Source organism: Topomyia yanbarensis, chromosome 2 (assembly GCF_030247195.1).
Source record: "Topomyia yanbarensis strain Yona2022 chromosome 2, ASM3024719v1, whole genome shotgun sequence".
Lineage (NCBI taxonomy): Eukaryota > Metazoa > Arthropoda > Insecta > Diptera > Culicidae > Topomyia > Topomyia yanbarensis.
The window spans coordinates 86,008,651-86,030,458 of record NC_080671.1 but is presented as its reverse complement, the minus strand read 5'-3'; the positions used below and the strand labels follow the sequence as shown (position 1 = coordinate 86,030,458).

Here is a 21,808-nt window from a genome sequence, read left to right as displayed (position 1 = left end):
CCAGAAAGCTATGTGGCGTAGCCACATTAGTCAACCGTACACTGACCAATGTGACTATGCGACATCGCTTTTAGGTGTACTATCCGACGTCAATGAGGTTCTGTTGCCAACGCCACAAATGCTCTTCAGGTGCAAACTGATGCATATAGGACGCAGTTGTCAGCTCGAGCGGTGAAATCTCGTGATAAACCGGACAAAATAATAAGAAATCTTTCGGAAACACCATCGATCGAGGTAAATATTTGTTAAGATGTTCCGTTAACGAATTTAATCAATTAAATTAGTAATTATATCTTGCATGGTGGAAGTCCATTTGGCACAACACCGTTAGTAAATAGTAGCTCATAAATGTTATGTGACGAAGCTAGTGTGATGCGGCTTTCCCACAATTACCGAGGTCGAGGAACCGAAGCGGAGGTCCCTACTCGGCAAACCTGTGATCCATTGGTATGCTTGGTTTACTGAAACATAGGGGTTGATTCCTTCTTTAAATATGAGCAGTTCTTTGAGTTTGTATACCAAATAACCCCCGCAATTAAACCGGTGATCCACTCGTTTGCCCGGTTTACTTACACTTAGGGATTGATTCCTTCTTTTCAACATGAGCAGCTCTTTTCCCACAATTAGGGGTTGATTGCTTCTTTCAAACATGACAAATCCTTGGATCTGCATGCCAAATAAGTTTGCAAAGAAACTGTTGATCCACTCGTCTGCCCGGTATACTCAAACATAAGGGTTGATTCCTTTTTTCAAAACAAGAGCAATTTCTTGAATCTATATACCAAATAGCTCTCTACGTAATATTGGATTTCGAGACAGGATGATTCTTCCACCTAATTCACGGATGATTCTTCCATCTAAACCAAAGTTTTTTCAGAAAAATAAAACAACTTGGTCATCAGACAAAATATTCGGAAGATCACCGAATACAACTAATTTACAAAAAAGTTGTTGCCTTGGCTTTCTTGCCCCATCAAGGTGTTCCAATGGCACTCGAAGAATTGAGGAAAAGTTGTCCAAAGGCTCTCGACGATTTTTGGATTAATTGTATTTTTGGTAGGAAGGAAACTATTCAAAAAGTTTCTCGAAAACCGTTGTTTGCCCCCCGCTTCGTGATCAGTTTTCGAAAATGTATCGACAAAGATTCCTAGAACCACCAATAATGTGGAAGACTAGCACAATAAATGGAACGGTTTGTTAAGCCGTGGAAATTCTATGATGTGTTGAAGCAGTTGCAGCTTGAAGAGAAAAACCCTAGTACATATGTTTTACGTACACTACAAGCGGTACCAACAGCTAAAAAGTCTAAAAAGAACTCACGAAAGGACCTAAAACTGGAAACCCTAGTTAAATCATACAAACCAGGTGATTGGATTAACTATTTGACTGGTATAGCTTTAGTGTTAATTTCTTCATAGCATCAAATGTAATAAAATTTGTATTTCATCTTAATAAATTAAATTTTGTCGATTGACATTTTGATGTTTTTCGGGTATATGGAATTCGGGCGAATGGCATTCGGGTTTATGTTGCATTCGGGCGAATGTCTTTCGGGTGTTCGTGGCTTTCGGGTGAATGACATTCGGGTTTATGTGATATTCGGGTAAATATCCTTCGGGTAAATGGCTTTCGGGCGAACGTGACAGAATCCAAAATACATATAGAACAAGGTGTTCCCAATGCGATGTTTTAGTCACCTGTTCTAAATGTTGTTTATTTGATTTTGTTATTGTTTGGGTCTTATGTGACACATTGTTTTTTTCTGCTGTCAGTCGACACACATACCAATGAAAAAATTAGAACAGTGTTCTATTCGTGTTTTATATTGTGGAAAATTTAAAACAGAATAGTCGGGCTGTTTTAAATCTGATCCAAGAAAGTGCTCGAAAAGTAGAACTGCATCTGATCATTGCGATTGATCTGTTTTAGTCGGTGATGCAAAATAGAACATCCCATATCAAAGCCCTTATATAGAGGGACTTTGATCCCATATAGAATACATCAGCTTTGCGAACAGCCTCACATTTTATGAAAGAGAAAAGTTTTCTCTTTCGTCAGTTGCTAGGATTCATAATCGGCGATTAATGGTCTGTCCAGAATTTTCTCTCAAAGTGATTTTTGACAGTATGATTATTGGCTCTTCTCAAAAAACTCGCGAGATTTGCTCGAATTAATTGACTAAAGCTATCAGGGTTGCGCACACACTATTTCAATTTGTATTACACCCTGTTTTTATCGTTTTGTTTTCATACCTATTTTTATTTATTTTGTTATCAAAATGCTTCATAATAACACGAAGTATAGGAAGCTTCAACATATTGTTACTGTGATCAGCAGTTTGTCAGTCATTTCTCTTATCTAAAACCTGTAATTGGCGATTGTAAGGACATGATTTAAACCTTATATTACATGAGATGGATTTAGTTCACAAAAACACATTGAACTGCGACCAAGGAGCCGTCAGAGCGGTACGCTACAACGGTAAATCCCTATGCTTTCCAACTTTGTAAGATTTCTGTGTAATTTGTAATTTATTAAACGTACGGTAACCTGTTACATATATTTAATTTAGGTCTCGGAAGTTGTGTTGAAGTTTTATATGATCGTCTAGCTAACGACACAACTGAATCTTCTAATTTTTCTTCATTTTAGTGGATGGTTCCTACTGCCTTACCTGTGGCTCTGACAAGAAGATCAAACTTTGGAATGCTCTCAATGGTTTGTTACTGAAAACCTACGGTGGACATGCAGGAGAAGTAATGGATGCGGCAGGTAGCTGCGACAGCAGCTTTATAGTATCCGGATCAACGGACAAAAGTATTATTTATTGGGACGTTTCAACAGGACTGCCAGTTCGTCGCTTGCGAGGCCACGCCGGAGCAGTCAACTGTGTTAAATTCAACGAGGATTCGTCGATCGCCGTTTCAGGTTCGACCGATAATACTGTATCGTGCTGGGACGTTCGAACCCGAAAATTGGAAGCACTGCAAACTATGCGAGAAGCAAAAGATTGTATTACCTCATTGATCGTAACGGAGCACAAGATTATCAGTGGATCATTGGATGGATCCATTCGGCAGTACGACTTACGAGCCGGGGAACTAACATGCGACACGATTGGCGTTCCTATTACTCACATCATTCAAACGAAGGACGGACAGTGTATATTAGCAGCTTGCATGGATAGTACAATTCGGTTGATTGATAGTGATTCCGGAGAACTTCTGTCCGAATACAAGGGACACAAAACGGAAGATTATCACATCGAGTGCGGTGTGATTCAGAGCGATTCTAATATAATATCAGGTTCTTCGGAGGGTTGTGCTCTTATTTGGGACCTACTGGAAGGTACCGAGTTGCGTAGGCTACAGATGAACTCCGGGGTGGTTCACTCGCTATCAACACATCCAACGGGGACTGATATACTATTTGCCATTAAAGGAAGAATCGAAGTTTGGGGACATCCTTCGGAAGAAATGGAACTGAATGACTAATATATACAACTAGATATATAAAAATCTTCATATTTTTGTCAGAGGCATCCGAACGCCTTGGTGATCTTAGTTGTTCCGTTCATGGTTAGGTTATATATGATCAATTAATACTGTTTAGGGGTGTAATATTTGAAAAATGCTTAAGAATTAATGTAATCTTCTACCTTCAAATCCTCTCAAAGCTTCAATGTGACTATTATAAACGCGGGTAAAATTGACTGTAGACATAACGAGTGAATCCTATTTGAAGTTACGTAAATAAAAATACGTATGTCGACCTCTACTCGCACTTAGTACAGTCGTGATTCGCTCATTGGGCCACAGCCTATGTCCAACTAACGAATTTGATTCGCTAGTTGAACCGCAAATGCATCTGCTCACATCTCTAACTGTTGTCAGTTCAATTTTCAAAGTGAATTTTACGTGAGATTTCGACATTAAGATGCTTTTTAGTTGGACAATAGTCCGTTTAGAGGAGGTCCGACTTAAAAGCGGTCCAGTTAAAAAATGACCCACCATCGAATCACGACTGTACTTACTCAACGACGCCAGATATACGACTAATCTGGACCCTAAATCTAGAGAAAATTTTCAATAGGACGTAAGTAACAATGAGATTCTCTTTGGGGTCTTTCTCTTCTGTTCATTACTCGGCCATTTCAGCATTTACTACTCTACTCTTTGCATAATATTCTAGTAAAAACCGTCGGCTTTCGATATGTACTGGAAAATTAGTGCAAAGTGTTGTAATGACGTCGTAATAAACGAAAGAGAAAGTAAACAAAGAGAGGCTCTCAATGTTACTTACGTCCTATTGAAAAGTTTCTCTAGAAATATCTACCCATTGACGCATGAACCGAGACCAACGGCTTTATTTTCCTTCTGAAGGAAGACGTGATCAGAATTTTCGAAACATCCCAATATACTGGAATTGAACCCTGACCCACTGACGTAAGAAGCTATCATACTACGTTTTGAAAGTTGTATGCAACAAAGAGAATAGTGAAAGAGACGAAGAGTGAAAATCAGTCAAAACGGCAACACTCCCTTTATGATGATTTCAACACTAGAATTTTGGCAACCGCTTCTACAGGCAGCACTTTAAATGACTCCTATTATATTTTGAAAACAAACCGTATGTCGATCGATGGATTTGTTTATCAAACGATGTGCATTTCGAAACAAAGAGATGAAATAATTCTAAAGCTTATTTTTACTCATACATATACTCTAGAATGCACCTTACAATCACGATTGAACTAAATTCTGACGAAAATTCAAATTTCTTTTTTGATAGAAGTACAATACTTATCTCCTCCAACTCAGGCATGAGTAATGTTTATTTACATTGCACGATTGGTCTGCTCAATAAGGTATTTTTGGCTTCACACTATTCGTCTCTTTCCCTATTCTCTTTGGTATGCAATAGTTTTATTCCTCGGTTGAACTGTTGAACGTCAACGGTACACGGTTAAATAAAACAACCTGCAGAAAAGTTCTTTTAACTTACTTTTGAGTTGTGCGTAGCTTTCGCACTTATTAGTGTTGTCAAAAACAAAAAGAGAGATTCGACTCAGTCGAGGTCTTCCGTGTAGGAAGGTACTTTTGAGTTGTTTGGGGTGAACTCAAAATTAGGTAAATTCAACTTAAATTTGAGTATAAAAAACCTATCAATGAGTTGTAATTTTTGCCGTGGTTAAATGGAAACTACCTTCAACACGGTTTACCTAATTTTAAGTTCCCCCACGATACCACGAGATTGAGTCAAAGGAACTCAATTTTAGGTAGTTTTTCGTTTCCGTGTACTAAATTTTACACACGCAGAAAAAAAATTAGTAAAAATGAACAAATTTTGGTTTTAAATAACAATTTTCCCGTTTGATATAGTGACAAACAAGATTCAGGTTTGATTCAATCAATACTGTTGGTTGAAATTACCAACTAATTCATTTGTTGGATTTTCAGTAGTTTCAACAAATATTTCGTTTGAAACAACAAAATCATGATAAGTTTAACCGAACAAACAAGTTTGAAGAAACAAAAACAAATCGTTTGTATTAACCAAAGGAGAGAACAACTCAAATTTAGTTGAAATTAAACAAAGATTCTGTTGGTTTTTAACAAAGGGATCAGTTAGATCTAACAAATTTTATTTTGATTCAACCATGTTTCTATTTAAAATGTAAACAGAAGTATTTGTTGAACTAAACCAAATACATGCTTTCGAAAAACGCCCATTTCAGTTTGAAACAGTCATTCGCCACGTTTTTGATTAAACTAAACGTTTTGTTGATTCAAAAAGGCCTGATTCTTCTGCGTGCATGGAACGGAATCGTACCTTGAATTTCGTAAGTTGATACACCAATTTTACCTCCAAGTAATGCTCCAAATTGCGGATAGAATGTCAAGTACGGCAATGTTTAAGATCAATAGCCATTGTGTTGAACCGAAATATTTTTCCACCATGCCACAGACCCTCGCTCATTTTGAGCAACCAACATGTCCGGGGCGCACCCCGTTTGCCACATGAGCAGATCACTTGCCAAATCATGTATTTCTAGGCAAACTTTATATGTTTCGGCTTCTTTACTTTCTTCGGAATATCAAACTTGTGCTGGGCGGTGAAGGACAGTAGCCCCGGAAGTCCGCCTTGACGTATGTCTCATCATTTCATGATGAGACAATAAGGCTTCGTCAGTATCTGGAGTATCCAGGCCCGTGACTTTCCTACCGTATTTTGCCGTTTGTCACGATTTGCAATCTTCTGCACTTTGTACGTATGCAGTCCCTCCCGGTCCTTAGATCGCTGAACGAAAGATTTGGACAGATTCTACTTTTTGGCCACATCCCTGACCGATGCATTGGGATTCCGCTTAAACGCTTTCACTACACGTTTGTGATCCTGATCACTAATAGAATATCCATTCTGACCGCATTTCTTCTTCCGCTTGACGCTCAGAGTTTGGTAGTAACGTTTAATCATATGACTCACCTGCACGATCCCCAGTTATTTTACGATGTCCCGATGAGAGTTGAGGATTTTCCAGGTGCTTGCACAAAATCAATTCGCGACGTTGCTTTTCGGGTGACGCCATTTTTTTAAAATACAATTAGGTTTTACACCAACCGACATAACCCAACAAAATGAGCCGGATGAACTTCGTTTGACAATTCTCGGTGGTTTGTTTACATGGGAGTTACGTGAGTGCAAATGCAACAGATGAGCACCCGTTGCACTCGAACTCACGCAACTGACAAAGTAAACAAACCACCGAGAATTGTCAAACATGAACTTCATTCATCATGAGTTCATTCGTGTCGTCATCTTGTAGAACTCAATAAAAACAATACACTCTAAATTATTCCTATTCAAATTTTCAAGAGAACATATCCATCAAAGAGAATAGGGAAAGAGACGAATAGTGTGAAGCCAAAAATACCTTATTGAGCAGACCAATCGTGCAATGTAATTAAACATTACTCACGCCTGAGTTGGAGGAGATAAGTATTGTACATCTATCAAAAAAGAAATTTCAATTTTCGTCAGAATTTGGTTCAATCGTGATTGCAGGGTGGCAAGATAGAATTCCTTAATATCGGTATAGTCACTAAAAGTTTATCGGTAGTTATCGGTAGGCCGGGTTGTTGTCCCAAAAACGTAGTATTGACATAGAATTGTAAAATACTGACAACACAGATCTGAGACCAAATCCAACCCAAAAAATGAATGTTGAGTAGGATGTGTCCAAAATCAATAAAAATCGGTAGTTTTCGGTAGGAATAACAAAATATCGGTAGTTTTGCCTTGGTTGTCTGTGAATCGGTAGGGAAGACCAAAATCGTTAGGACTACTGATAAATCGATAGGTCTGGCCACCCTGCGTGATTGTGAGGTGCATTCTAGAGTATATGTATGAGTAAAAACAAGCTTTAGAATTATTTCATCTCTTTGTTTCGAAATGCGCATCGTTTGATAAACAAATCCAACGATTGACATGCGGTTTGTTTTCAAAATATAATAGGAGTCATTTAAAGCAAAGAGAATAGGGAAAGAGACGAAGAGTGAAAATCAGTCAAAACGGCAACACTTCCCTTATGATGATTTCAACACTAGAATTTTAGCAACCGCTTCTACAGGCAGCAGGATATTTTAAAATTCAATGGATCTTAATTATTTTAAATTCATATTCCGGTATGTTTTAGTGAAATAGTGTTAGATGTTGCGCTTCTTCCATTCAGCATCAATTAGTTTGTGTCGCAGAGAGGTTAGTTTACTAACTTTTGAACATTATCCAATGATTTTTAGCTAGTGGCAACGTAGCATGCTAGCGCTTTATCATTTTTTTTCCGGCGGTGTATCCATTTCCTGTTTTATATGAAGGAATTTTATTCAAAAAAATAATTAATGGCAAAAAGAACACTAACGACATACTTTCCCACAAAAATCAACTTGAAACTGGAAGGAAACAGTCAACTTTCGTGAACCGTAAAATATTTCTGTTTGTTTTTTTATCGAAAGAAAAAAAATAGCGTTTCCCTCAGGTAATTTTTGCCAGCTCTCAGTTACCCCAATTAACGGACAAGATTCGCTAGTTGGGGTGCAGTCGTGACCCAACTAACGAATTTGCGCTGTACTATACAACGTTTATTCCGTGATGCTATTTGATGTGGATCACCCTTTAGAACTTAGACTACGGTGCTTACAATAGTTACATTGTTTGATTCGGTATTTTTCTTAATTTCTTGATGTTCCTGATATGATGAAATTTGACAAAATCGATTTCCAACTTTGAAATAAGCAACATATTTTCTTTCAATCGTTATATATTCCACTTCGTTTGCAGTTGGCCGACTATTACAGCTCTAGAAATCAATCAATATCATATCAAATATAAGCGAGCGAGTATCGCCTTGAAATTCCTTTATTTTCGTTCTTAGCGTTCTTTGCTGCAGTAATACAACTAACGATTCTCTTTTTGCACGAATTCTGGTAAGGTAGATTTTATTATATACTTTGACAATAGTTTTGGGCATTCATTTATTGCGACTGGTTCGGGGAGATATGGTAGGAAGGATGGTAGAGTCTCCTCTCTGTTGTCGGTAATAGGCAGAGAGTGCGGAATGCGACCGACAGAAAATGAATATGAATAATAACAATAATGAGCATTTTCATCATTCGAAAGTACAAATGTTCAATACCTTAATGGTTACGTAAAGGTCGCTTAAAGGTGCTTTCATAACGAAATATCGAAATTATTCGAACCTGTTAATATGAGCGGCACAATCAATTTCAATATCAGTCACTTAAAACAGTCGAAATACAAAACACAATAGTATAGATTTTGAGATATGAAGAACACCGCATTTTCCCGATGAGCCTCAGGAAATGCACTGTAACTCGCCCAATTGTAAAAAATTAGGGATGAAAATTGAAGAAATTTTATTTTAATGTTGCATTGTTATATGAAAATCGATATAACAGCAAAAAAAGTTTGAACCATTTTTTTAACTGTAAAAACATACTTGGACCGGAACCAACGGTTTTATTTCCCTTCTGAAGGAAGACGTGACCTCAGATTTTTCACCTCAACGGATTCGGCTGGGATTGAACCCAGACCTAAATGCCTATCAGGTAGCCACTAAGGTGCATTTACATTGCTTATTGGTTACCTGGGGTATTATATGAATAGTTTGAAAATAGTTTAAAAGGATTCTGGAATGATATTTATGTATACTGATTATTAATATATAATTATTGACAAAGAAAACTCAGCGGTGTCCAAAATAAATTGCAACATTTTAGTACTTTACAACCGGTAACAGTATTGATGTTTTGAACACTTTGTTTTCCTCCACCTGTCATAGGAGGATTATTTTCATGATGGAACCTGACGTAGGGGCAGATCACTGTAGGTAGGGTGACCATATTAGGCGAGGACAGCCTGAAGGAGATTCTATCGAACGAATGCTTTCCAGTCCAACATCCAGAACCCTGTCAGAATGTCTCTCGTGAGCATTCGATAACCGAGCACATCTTCGGATTTGCTGACATGTGTTTTTTTTTTGTTCTACTACAACCAACAAAGGTTTCAGGCTGTTTTTGGAGAAATCTGCAATTCTTGATTGAGCGAATGAGACGATATATTTTGGATTTGTAGGCAGCGGACCGACAAGGAGTCTTCAGTACTAAATTCATGTCATTGAAGCACAGCAGAAACAGCGACGGTCCCAAGTAACGTCTCTGGGCTATTCCTTACATAGAAGTGAATGTGGATGTCTGGCAATATCTAATAAAAATCTTTATCTCTCGGTCGGTGAGCTAGAATCGAAACAACTGCAAAAAGTACCCTTGATTCCAAAATTCTTCATTTTATGGATGGTTATACCATACTTCACTCTATCAAAAAACGGCAGATAGGTCGATGCAAATAATATCAGTTTGAGAGCGGTGTTCCATACTCCTTGTCATGTAGGATGTTAGACAAGGCAAGTTAGTCATTATTTAACATCCAGATGTGAAGTAGTTGTTTTTCGATTAGGTACTGTTTGCATTAACCCTGAAATGGTTTCATAATCACCAACTCGAGACAGCGGCCAATGAACTACTTCCACGATAGTAATGTCTCGATCATGACACGGATTTTTAGCAGCATTGAAAAAGGCCACTGGCAAGGGTTCGAACAAGAAAAAAAAAATCACGTTTTGCGATTTTTTTAGAACTTTTGGTGAAGCGAATTGACCGAAACTTTTGTGTATTATAATGTATCACTTCAATGACATTATGTAATTTTTTCATGCAAAAATAACTACAAGCGACTCAGTGATGAAGCTTTTTGTAGAACGTCTCTGGAAAAAAACACGATTTGCGGTGTTAACAGTCATTCAAAAACTACTCAACCGTTTTATTTCAAATATTGCATTCACAATCTATGTAAAAAATACCTAAATCTTTCGTCGAGTTTTTGAGATAATTTTTCAATTAAGGGTCTTTTTCACTCATCTATCTATATAAATAAAAGTCAATGTTTGTATGTATATGATTTATGAACTCCCAAACGGCTTAGCCGATTGCCGTAAAAAATATACATAGGAGGAATTTCTTATGGAGAGTGTTTGTGTGCCGTTGGTAGCCTGATGGTGCTACGGAACAAATTGTGTTTTACTCCTATTTCGTTGAAAGTCGTTCTAACGCGCGATGGGTATTAGCTAGTTTGAAAAAAATGGCTATCTGTCAAGAAAAATTCTGCTATTTTATGTATAAAAAAAACCCTTAATTGAAAAATTATCTAGGGTTTAACTATTTATTACAACAACAAAATTACAAATTATAAATACTTTAACCGAGCTAATTCAAATGTTTAAATTAGTTGACAGTTTTATACAAGACAGCTGGAGGAAAACATACCCCCCAAGAAGTGTGTATGTGTGTGTGTGAATGCTTTGCGAATAGAAATATAAAGTAATAAAACCATCATTTTTACTGTAACAGTACAGTAATTTTACAATAATTTACAGTAAATTCTAGTGCTATGCTACAATACAAAAATAATAAACTTTAACGTTTCCCAAGTAAATTTCAATGTAAAATCGACTTTTACAATGAAAAAGGGGGGTAATTATGTACCTTAACATTTAAAAATTCGATTTTCATTCATTTTTTTTCTCGAAAAAAGTAACATCTATTGTGAGTTCACTGTATCAGTTTTTTGCTTAACAGTAAATATTATTGTTACATGAAATATTATTGTATATCTACTGTGAGAACTCTGCGTCGAACGAAGTTGAAACAGAAAGACCTATAGTAGGGTAACCAACCAATTTTGGACCCCTAGAGGAAGTGAAATTACATGAACGTCAAAAAAATATTTGCTTGTCTATGTTTTTAATGCAATACATGCACGAGTCTGCTCCAAAATTACTGTTCTTGAAAGAAAACTGTCAATGGATGTTTTATACTTTGACATAAACTCGAAAATGACATTTCTTCGCAGCATGAATTTTTCACATTTCGGACCCTTCCACACTAATTTGGACAGTGTTCCAAGCATATTTTGGATACACTGAATGTGACTGAATATATTTTGGAAACAGTGCATTTTTTTCTACTAAACTGACTCGTTCTCTTTGCAGTATGTTTAATGCATGAACGAAGAACATAAGCAAATCAGTGACTGCCAATCAAAAATGGTACATTAATCTTTATATGGAAGGCTGACTGCATGAAGTATTTTTTAGTTCTATCATTTTGAGAAAAATAAAAGCTTTCGGTACAATTAAATTACTGCAGACTTAACAAAGCAGCATTAAATGTTATGCAATAGAGTAAACAATAATTTATTTCGTGTAACAATTTTGGAGTTACATCCTCAAGTGGATGATAAATCAAGGTTCAAAGTTTCGTCAGGAATCTTCTTGTACTAAATATTAATTTTTAATTCTTTTGTTTACGGGGTGGTTTCTTGTTATTCTTTCTAAGCTCAGTTTTTCTTTGTTTCTCTTCCTTTACTTTCCTTTTTTCTTCAGTTTTCGCCTTGTGGTATTCAACTGTTCGGCGCAATGTTAAAACAGCAGGACTACGTCGCTTGAAACGTGATGTTCCTGTTCGTGTGAGTGTTTCATGCGATTCTAGGAATTCAGCAAGCACACTCTTATTATCATTATTTAGCTGTGATATGTCTTTTAGATTTGTCAACATATAGCTCGTCGAATTCAACAAATTCGAACTACAAATGTTTTTCAACATTTCAGAAGTCTCCTCTTTGGTCATATTATGGTCTTCAATTAAATGTTCCTCAATCGTTTGATTTTCGACATCCATTGGTTTGAACATTTTTAAATAATTTGACCAAAAAAAGAGCAGGCGACCTACCGTTACAAAATTTTCCATTTTTTGATTATTCTAACTCGATAAACAAATAGCTGTCAAGAAAGAAAATCGAGGGGTGTCCAAAATAAGTTGATATCAATTTTTTAAGACATATTATGGACACCATTTATTTAAGATTTTTTAGATAAAACAACAAAATTTTCCACTTTTTGATTATTCTAACTCTATAAACAAATAGCTGTCAAGAAAGAAAATCGAGGGATGTCCAAAATAAGTTGATATCAATTTTTTAAGACATATTGTGGACACCATTTATTTACGATTTTTTAGAAAAAACCTTTTCAAACACGTAAAATGCATAATACCAAATCAGACAAACTAATTAAATCGATAAAAAATCTAGAGACAATTTAGAATAGGGCGTAAGTAACAATGAGAGATTCTCATTGGAGTCTTTCTCTTCTGTTCATTAAGGCTAGTTTACATTTCGGAAAACGTGTCACGGGATTTGGGTCCCTGTGTATTTTAAATGGAACTCGGGATTTCAAATCCCGTGACGGGCAATGAGTCTACACAAAAATGACAGTTTTCCTGAAGTGTAAACCCACCCGCGGGAAACATCACGGGATTTTAAAACTCTCCACACAGAAATCCGGCCGGGAACAATTCAACACAAATTGTTTCCGACGGGGAAAATAGTATTTTTATAAGGTTTGCAATTCGCTGCAAGTTTGATACTGTTTGTATTTTTAAGAAGCAGCAGAGTTTTTGGTTTGACAGTTTGGAGAGATCTCGGCGGAAATCCCCTGATCAAATCCCGACGCAAATCCCGTGCGAAATCCCGTGACCCATTTTCCGAACTGTAAACTAGCCTTTACTCGGCCATTTCTACATTTACTACTCTACTCTTTGCATAATATTCTAGTAAAACCCATCGGCTTTCGATATGTACTGGAAAATTAGTAGAAAGTGTTGTAATGACGTCTTAATAAACGAAAGAGAAAATAAACAAAGAGAAGCTCTCAATGTTACTTACGTCCTATTGAAAATTTTCTCTAGAAATATTATAATTGTACATTTAAATTCAATTTAAAAATGTATCATTTCAATCGGTTCCTCTTGGCTATCGGTGAAACATGAAACGTTTTCTTTGATATTTTTGAAAACTGTGGATTCTGTTTAATTTTAAACAATTAGAGATGAACTATTGATAGTGAAACTTAATAGACAACCCAAGGAATGTAATTACTGCATCAAACCAAACAAATGCAGAGAAACTTGGCAGTGTAGGAGGCAAATACATTAACAGGGTCCAAAATATGTAGGGGTCCAAACTAGGTTGGTTACCCTATCCATTGTTTTATGGTTGTGTGTAGAGTAAATCAAGAGTACTTATTCAAAAGGTCCTAAGTGACATTGAGCTTGAACTGAGAAAAACGAGTTTCATGGACTTAAAACAAATCCCTATTAGAGAACAAATATGTGTTTTGATAAAACAATTATGCCAATATAGTCTAAGGACTATGCTCTATAGGTAAATAATACTGAAAACATGATATTTTTAGTGCTAACGTAGTTTTTAAGCGCTTTATAATGATGCGTCCTTTTGAAAATTATAGGACCGTTCACATAGGTCTTTTTTCGGGTCTAAGAATCATACGACGCTGCACATAAGGCTTTTTTCAGCAAAGGAAGCTCTTACGACGAATATTGAATTTCTTCAAAGTTTTCGACAAAATGAGCACCGGAATACGAATGTTCTTCATTACTATGGTAAATAGTTGCACTGGATTTAACAGAAGTCTTGAAGAAAAAAATTGCGGGAAACTTTAGTTTATTCTAATAAACCATTGGCTGGAAGTGGTTAAACCAACGAATGGCATGTTACTTTAGAATACCTAAGCTTTCCAATTATCATTTAATTTATTATACTTTCTAAATTCAACTTCGAAAATAAATCGCATGAACAGAAGAAAATAATTTCTTTTATTTTGATGCTTTGGACGTTTTTACTAGGTACCTATGTGCAGTTGGAAAACAGAATGAAATGAATCTTGCGTCGTTTTTGCATGGCGCCTATGAACAGTTGCAGAGGTTTTGAAATGTTTCACGCATAGGCCCTTTCAATTTAAAAGGTCTCAAGTGCAAAACTTCAAAATATGATCATGAAAACTTTGCGACTTTTTATATAATGCTTGTTATTTTGATAAATACTGGGTATAATGAATCCTGGTTTTCGGTATTCGTTAACTATGTTGTAATCACATGCTGCGCTGCAAATAACTCAGTTTGATTACATTTGTCACTAAGGACCATTTGAATCAGCACTCTTGAAATGCTATTGTAGAATTCTATCCGGGTACCTACTTTTGACTAAAACTTTACGAAGGAATTTTTCAGGGTCGTGAAATGCATAATCCAAAGACAGACAAAATTACTAGAGCATTGGAAATCCATTAAATTGAACATTTAATTAAACCCATTTTGAAAATGCATTGTATAAAATCGGCTAGATTGCTAGATAAATGGGAGACAATCAATTTGGCAGCTTTCCAGAACTATAAAATGACCCAATTTTAGTTGGCATCGACAGCAGAGGGTTATTGTTGCTTTTTTATTATTTCCCCATCATGGTTCGCTGATTTCCTAACGCTGACGATGATGATGATGATTATTGTACTTACTAGCAAACAGTTTTGTCGAAAAGAAATGTATAGGAAGAGAAAAGGTTGTGGTGGTTTTATTCCGTCCGTTTTAACAGCAAGCACGTTTATGAACCGTAAGAGACCGGATATCGCCGGGCACAAAAAATTGGCTGGTAAAATGTATACTAATAATATTACATATTAGTCGACATTCCAGTGTCATTTAATTTTTAACATCTAACATTCTTTCCAAAAATTCATAAATTATGTTAAATCTCGCGTGTGTACTGAATTCGCTGCCATACGGTTCGGTCTGCCATCGTAGTAGAGGGAAAGAGAAAGGGTACGAGCCTTTTGTGTGCAAGCATTGCTCTCTGAAGGCACAACAAACAGACCCGCGTTCCTGGCCGATGTAGGAGCGAGCGAGATGAAAATGCACTTTAGCGAACGAACGAACGAAGGTCTTGGCCAACTTGATTCGGTTTGATGATTTCAGTGTTCTTTCTACGAAATTTATTTGCGTGCCGAATGGACTGACTGAATGCATGCGCGCTGAACAGAGCCAGTTTTCGGTAGTAATTTACCACGGAACAGTGAACGTAATCTACTCGGAAGTGCGGTGAAAAAAAGTACTTGAGTGTGTGAACGAAATTAAATAATTGCGAATTTTGTGCCTTTGAAGAGTCGTGAAGTCTGCAGCTGGGCTAGCGAAAAGGATCTTCCTAGGTGTGAGTTTTGTGCATTTATCGGAGGTACGCTAGAAATAATGAGGTTCGTTGTTTGAGAGTTTGCAGAAATCACCGAAGATGTATCGTTTACATATCGTGGTGCACGGTTTTATTTCGGTTTAATTTGGTATTTGAACCGTAGAGTATCAAATGATTGGTTATTGAAACGTGGATTGGTTGTCGGTGTTAGAACGAAGAAAAGGGAATATTTTATTGTACAAGAAAAATCGTAAAAAAATTGCTGTAAGCAAGCTGCAACGCTTTTGAGGAGTACGATTTTATAGGTAAGTTTATTGTTCAATGGGTTACAGGCGTATATGTATACACAATGTCCTTGTTTATAACTAACAACTAAAAATGAGTGCTGTCATTGTCCTGTATGGTACAGATCCTAGTTTGTACACATTAAAGAGGAGACATTAAATGTGTTGGTGTGGTGGAAAGCATTGCACTTTCTGTTACTGAATGAGTAGCCGTTCATGTGAGACAAACACACAGAAAAGACCGATGTTTATTGTGGTAGGGTAGGTATAAACGAACGAACAATCGAACAAACTTAGATGGATTATTTTTAATTCTACAAAGATTAGTTGATTGTATTTTTATATAAAATATGCCCAATATTTCAAGACGTTTTTAGAACAGCCCGTAGGAGGCGTTAAAATAAACTAAAGTTAATGAACTGATTACTCGTCATCATTGGTTTTTGAATGATGTGTATATTAATAATCGTAGTTTTCTTGACCTGACAAATGGTAAAGCCATCAGGGTATCGTTCACGCTAAATAAATTACGATTACGATTGCCGAGCTAATTCTTTAATTTCATTTAAAACTTACTGCATTTTTGTATTTGATATTACACTACACTCCTGTAATAGGTGTTAAATTCGGTTGCACTCTATTTGACATAATATTCATTTGGAAAAATGGTCATTTGGCATAATCAGATCAGATTTTCGAGTAGTAAAAAAGGATGCAAACCAAATATTTGTTTTTAAATTTCGTTCGTAATTTTGGAATGGAGTTTTTGTTATTTATCAAAATCTTGAACAGGATGCCATTAGCAGTGATTGAGTAAAAAAGTTTAAAAACTCATAACTTGAAAAAAAAAAAAATCATTCAGCCAAGCAAAAAAATACGTGTCAATTATTTTTAGCTAAACATTGCAAGTAATAAATTTTTTTGCTGTGAATCGGACGTGGAATAACCCATACATTAATTAAATATATAAATACAGTAAATTAATATATCGAGTTTCAATCGAAATTGATAATCCTGCAACAACACATTTTTTGACCCTTTGGCGATTTAATTTAATTTGCAAATGTAAGATTCTTGGTAAAAAAAAAATTGTATTTTGGCAGCTCCATTGCCATTCACTTTTTTGTATGCAAATGACATTTTTTTTATAAAATTGAAATAATACGACCACACCTTCCATTGAACTAGCTTGACCAAAAATGTTCACTCATGTTGCTAAATTCAGTGTCAAGGAAGACGGATAATGCCAAACAAGGACGTGTTTTATTTGCCTAGAAAATCAAATAAATATTATTCTTTAAAAGGGCTTAATAGATTTTTGGAAATAAACTTGTTTCGCTTATTATTCCGTTGCAGAGCTGAATTTTATTAAAGATACACCTTCGTAGAATCAATTTCAAAGGTTTTCTATATTCAATTATAGTAAACTGAGAGAAAGCAGCAAAACAAAAGTCTGTTTACAAATCTTATTAGCCCTTTTTCAAAGTTTTGAAGGAATTATGCGTATATTGCTATTTTTGAAGGTTGAGGTCTAACGGTTTATATAATATTTTAAAGCAGAAGTTTATTCATTTAATGACCTAATTAATTAATTTATTATTAATTAATAATGCAAAAATCACTCTGACAGTACCAATGGGGATTTTTTTAAAATAATGAACAGGTGTCTATTCCAATCACAATAGTGGCATTGCGGTGTATGACCATCGAGTGGCATTAGGTCAAAATATCGACAAGGTAGTGTCATACTGGTATTGCTGCTGTACTGGATGGAGACTACGAATCTAGCTCACTTTACGGTACCCAACACGCATATATCCGTACGATGTCACTATACGTACCTTGGTAAATTATTATTGTTTGTGTATAGATTCTTATGCGCTGATTAGTGTTTGTGATGCCGAGTAACTTTATGTTTATGCTGTGCATACGTACGCTCTACTGACGGTGATGATGATGATGATGATTGAAACGTGCATATTTCCAACATAACCACAAGAGTATAATTTGCTTCAGCTTTTTGTCCATGTAGCATAGATGCGGTACAGACGGTACAGATACGAGACGGATATTTGTAGTTGTTGTGTTGACCAGGCGGCAGTTGGACAACACCGTTACAACCGTAGTTCAACTTAATCAACATCGAGGTCCTACTATACATTAGGGTGGATTGATGGTTACAGAACATCGTGTAAGTTTACCCTATTGATATTTTGACTTTGGACCTATATTCGAGCTAGTGTACCTATAGTTGTGCGTCACATAAAAAGTGAGATGCGAACCCCAGACGGGGGGTTACCACTTCTGAAGAGGCTTTAACCCGGAGATTTCCAAAGGCACCATTTTGAGCGACTTAGTGGGATGCGAAATTTTAAAATTAGCGAAATATTACATTTAAACCCCAGACAAACTTTAAACGGGCACTATTAAGTTGGTTAAGGACCGATTTCATCACCCTCGTTCAACCTTTAAACCAGGTTCACCAGTATGTTTAAACCTGGTTTAAGCGCTAAGCTAATGGCCGATTTCTTCACCCTTGCTTATCTTTTAAACCAGGTTTACCGAAACCTGGCTTAAGCGTTAAGCGAGGGTGAAGAAATCGGGCCTAAGTGAAACAAATAGGCTGCAACTGCTTTAATGGAAGTGTAGCCCCCCTTTCCGCATAGTAGCAGTTTCCGGATCAAAGGAAACATTTTAGAATTGAAAGGGAACTTCTATCCCTATCTGCAATTAATGCTTCAACAGTCGTACCGGCAGTTCTCAGATGGATGGAACGAGTTTGTTTCTTGTCCTTACGAGTCGCTATCGTATATCTGTCGTTATGTTATCGACGCTTGCTTTTTATTGGTGTTGCTGGTTGTTGGTTTGGAGGCTCTGGGTGCAATCGTTGTTTCTACTCAGATGGTATGGTACTGGCAGTAGGTTTCGAGATACAAATTAATCGGGTGGCCTTTTAATTGTGTTTTAGCAGCGCATGTCGAAGGCTGTTCGTTGGTGTTGATTGTAGTAGGTTGATTTTGCTTCTCGGCGCATGGCTTTTCGTAATGTGCAGTTGGTCACCGAACTGGCACTTAGGAATCTGACCAAAGTGGGGGCCCAGCGTTATTTGCTTATAGTTAATATTAAAGCTACAAAGCAGGAAGATAATCAGGTTTGACCAGCCACATACCAATCAAACGAACGCCGTTGTGAACACCTGTGGAAAGGTTTCTCAAAATATCGCTCGAGTGCTACTTCTCCACATTACGACACGAGTTTTTAATGTGGTCTGATTTGGTGCGCGGTGCTAGGTCGTGTGAACGTACTTCGATTTCAGCGTCATTGATGTAAACAAGGGTCTGTATTTTAACGTTGTCCTATTCGACTCAGTGTTACATGTTGTTCTTTGCACTGAAGTACTCTGCCTGGGCTACACTTCCCAACGTCGTCAGTAGAGTGACAGGAAAAAAATGACCTCTATATCGGCCCACACCTGAGTCGATTCCTAGTCTCGCCAGGAGTATTTGCTCCAATTTGAAGCAAATCGGACAAGTCTAGCTACCGGACCAACTTGCCTGAAGTTTGTATGGGATTTTTAGACAATTTACATGGAGAAAACACACTAGCTCGCATTTTCGCCGCTAGGTGGCACTGTATGCATCGTATTATCACTGTAAGTGAAAATAAGAAAGATATTTTAATTGTCTACAACTTTGTCGAACACTGCGAGTGAATCCGGCTTTGTTAAAAGAAGTTATTAAACTTTTAACGGAGTGATGTCTGAGTTAGTTTTGCATGGGGCCTAGCAGTGCATGGTTGTGTATCAGTACTCGATTCTCACAAACTAAACATTTTTGGGGAATAATCGTTAGGTTTAGCTCAATAATATGTTCAGATGAGTTATAGTAATTAATGTGAGTCATGCTTTGGATAGAACATTTTAGTCCCATATGTTACCGCATAGAGGGCGCCAAAATTGACTTTTCAATGGAAAGAAATAGAGATTAGGTGTTTTCCACAAAGTTGTAGAACAGGCATTTTGCAATAATTCTTCCGAACATCTTGATATTCTATCTCTCTTATATGAAAAATTAGTGTTGGCGCCCTCTACGCGGTTACAGGTGGAACTAATTTTTTTTTACCATAACATAAGTCGTATTATGTACTACAATTCTTATGAACACTGATAGAATATATTCGTAAATCGCTATGCATTAGTTTCGTACAGATAATTTTCATAAAATATGCGAATTTTTTGTACATATAATGAATCGTTCGTAGTTCTATTGAAACACATTTATTTTTTATTACGAGTTTTTCGTGAAAACCACGAAACGACTTTCGTTGACTTATTACGAAACAGCTTCGTTCGACAAACGAATTGTTCGCTGCTATATACGAATATCTTTATAATATTTACGAGCACCATTCGTCGAACCATCAACGTCAACAGAGCTTCAATAGAGGTAGAATATGGAGTCATTGTTGCTATACGTCAGATAATTGTTGATGTTCACGACGATCTCGATCTGGCTATTTAGTAGCCGTATCCTTGTCCGCCGGTTTCAGGAAGATTTTCTAAACCTCTTCCGCTTCTAGTTGATCCAGAATCCGGAGCAGTACGGATTCAGTTGAGCCATCGCTCGATGGTTTTGCATGGAAATTTTTGAGTTTTTCTCTGCCGGAGCAATGTATAAGAATATGCTAATAAATACTAAAACTTCTCTTAGATGAACGAAATGAATTCGTGCGACCAACGAGATTGTTCGTAATATACATAGACTAAAACTTTTGTTCATTAAACGTCCATTTCTTCACACCAAAATCTTTCTAGTACTCAATAATGATGAGCAGGTTTTGCCAGATCGATCTTTTTAATTAATAAAAAATCGGTGCTGTCCAACATTGATCTTAAAACATCGAATGCGACATACGAAATCGTTTGTAATATACATAAACGTTTATTAAAATACACGAAAAATTTCGTTTCGTTCACGAAAAATAATGTAGTTATCAACGATTACATTCGTGCAATGTAACCTAAATAAGTAAAATTCACGAAAATTTTCGTTCATCAAGCCACAGTAAAATCGATTTGGCCGCTTCGATTTTTTTAAATAAAAAAAATCCATATTGTCAAACATCGATCCGAAATGATTGACTGAAAACAATAAGAGGCTAATAATACGAAAACTTTTCTAAGATCTACAAAATGAATTCGTGCGACCAACGAAATCGTTTGTAATTTACACAACTGTTTATTAAAATAAACGAAACATTTCGTTTCATTCCCGAAAAATAATGCCGATTTCAACAATAACATTCATGTAATGTACAATAAATATGTAAAATTTACGAAAACTTTCGTTCATCAAGCGGCCATTTCTTCGTACCACAATAAAATCGATTTGGCCACATCGATTTTTTTAAATAAAAAAAAATCTATGTTGTCAAACATCGATCCCAAAAGATCGACGGAAAACAATAAGAGAATAATAAATACGAACACTTTTCTAAGATAAACGAAATGAATTCGTGCGATCAACGAAATCGTTCGTAATATACACACACGTTTATTAAAATAAACAAAACATTTCGTTTCATTCACGAAAAATAATGTCGTTTTCAACGATAACATTCGTGCAGTATACATTAAACGTGTAAAATTTACGAAAGATTTCGTTCACCAAGCGGCCATTCTTGTTCGTGAAATGAACGAAACCCACTATTTAGAATGCACGAAAATACTTCGTTGCAGAAAACGACGAATGAGTTTGTGTATTGTATGATCCATTTCATTATATTTACGAATTTATATTATCAGTGAACGTACTATTGAGCTAAATCTAACCAATACTTCACAAAAATGTTTA

General features: G+C 36.3%; 2 protein-coding genes across 2 annotated transcripts in view; both read left to right on the top strand.

Annotated features, from left to right (window-relative positions):
- The first annotated feature begins 2,292 nt into the window (after positions 1 to 2,292).
- On the top strand, positions 2,293 to 3,502 carry LOC131678729 (WD repeat domain-containing protein 83). Its single transcript, XM_058959008.1, has 2 exons — positions 2,293 to 2,481; positions 2,653 to 3,502. Exons 1-2 carry the CDS (start codon positions 2,415 to 2,417, stop codon positions 3,492 to 3,494), a joined length of 909 nt encoding a protein of 302 aa, XP_058814991.1. The 5' UTR covers positions 2,293 to 2,414; the 3' UTR covers positions 3,495 to 3,502.
- An 11,913-nt stretch (positions 3,503 to 15,415) lies between these two features.
- The window catches only part of LOC131678723 (protein Star), a 140,679-nt gene continuing 134,286 nt past the window's right edge, over positions 15,416 to 21,808 (top strand). Inside the window, exon 1 of the mRNA XM_058959002.1 lies at positions 15,416 to 15,977. The gene's annotated coding sequence lies outside the window, so the exon portion shown is untranslated. The remainder of the gene's footprint in view (positions 15,978 to 21,808) is intronic.

Excerpts from the sequence above, each read along its gene's own strand:
- LOC131678729 (XM_058959008.1), top strand. The coding sequence starts at position 2,415 with ATGGATTTAGTTCACAAAAACACATTGAACTGCGACCAAGGAGCCGTC. Across the intron at positions 2,482-2,652 it reads CAGAGCGGTACGCTACAACG|TGGATGGTTCCTACTGCCTT; the intron begins GTAAATCCCTAT and ends TCTTCATTTTAG.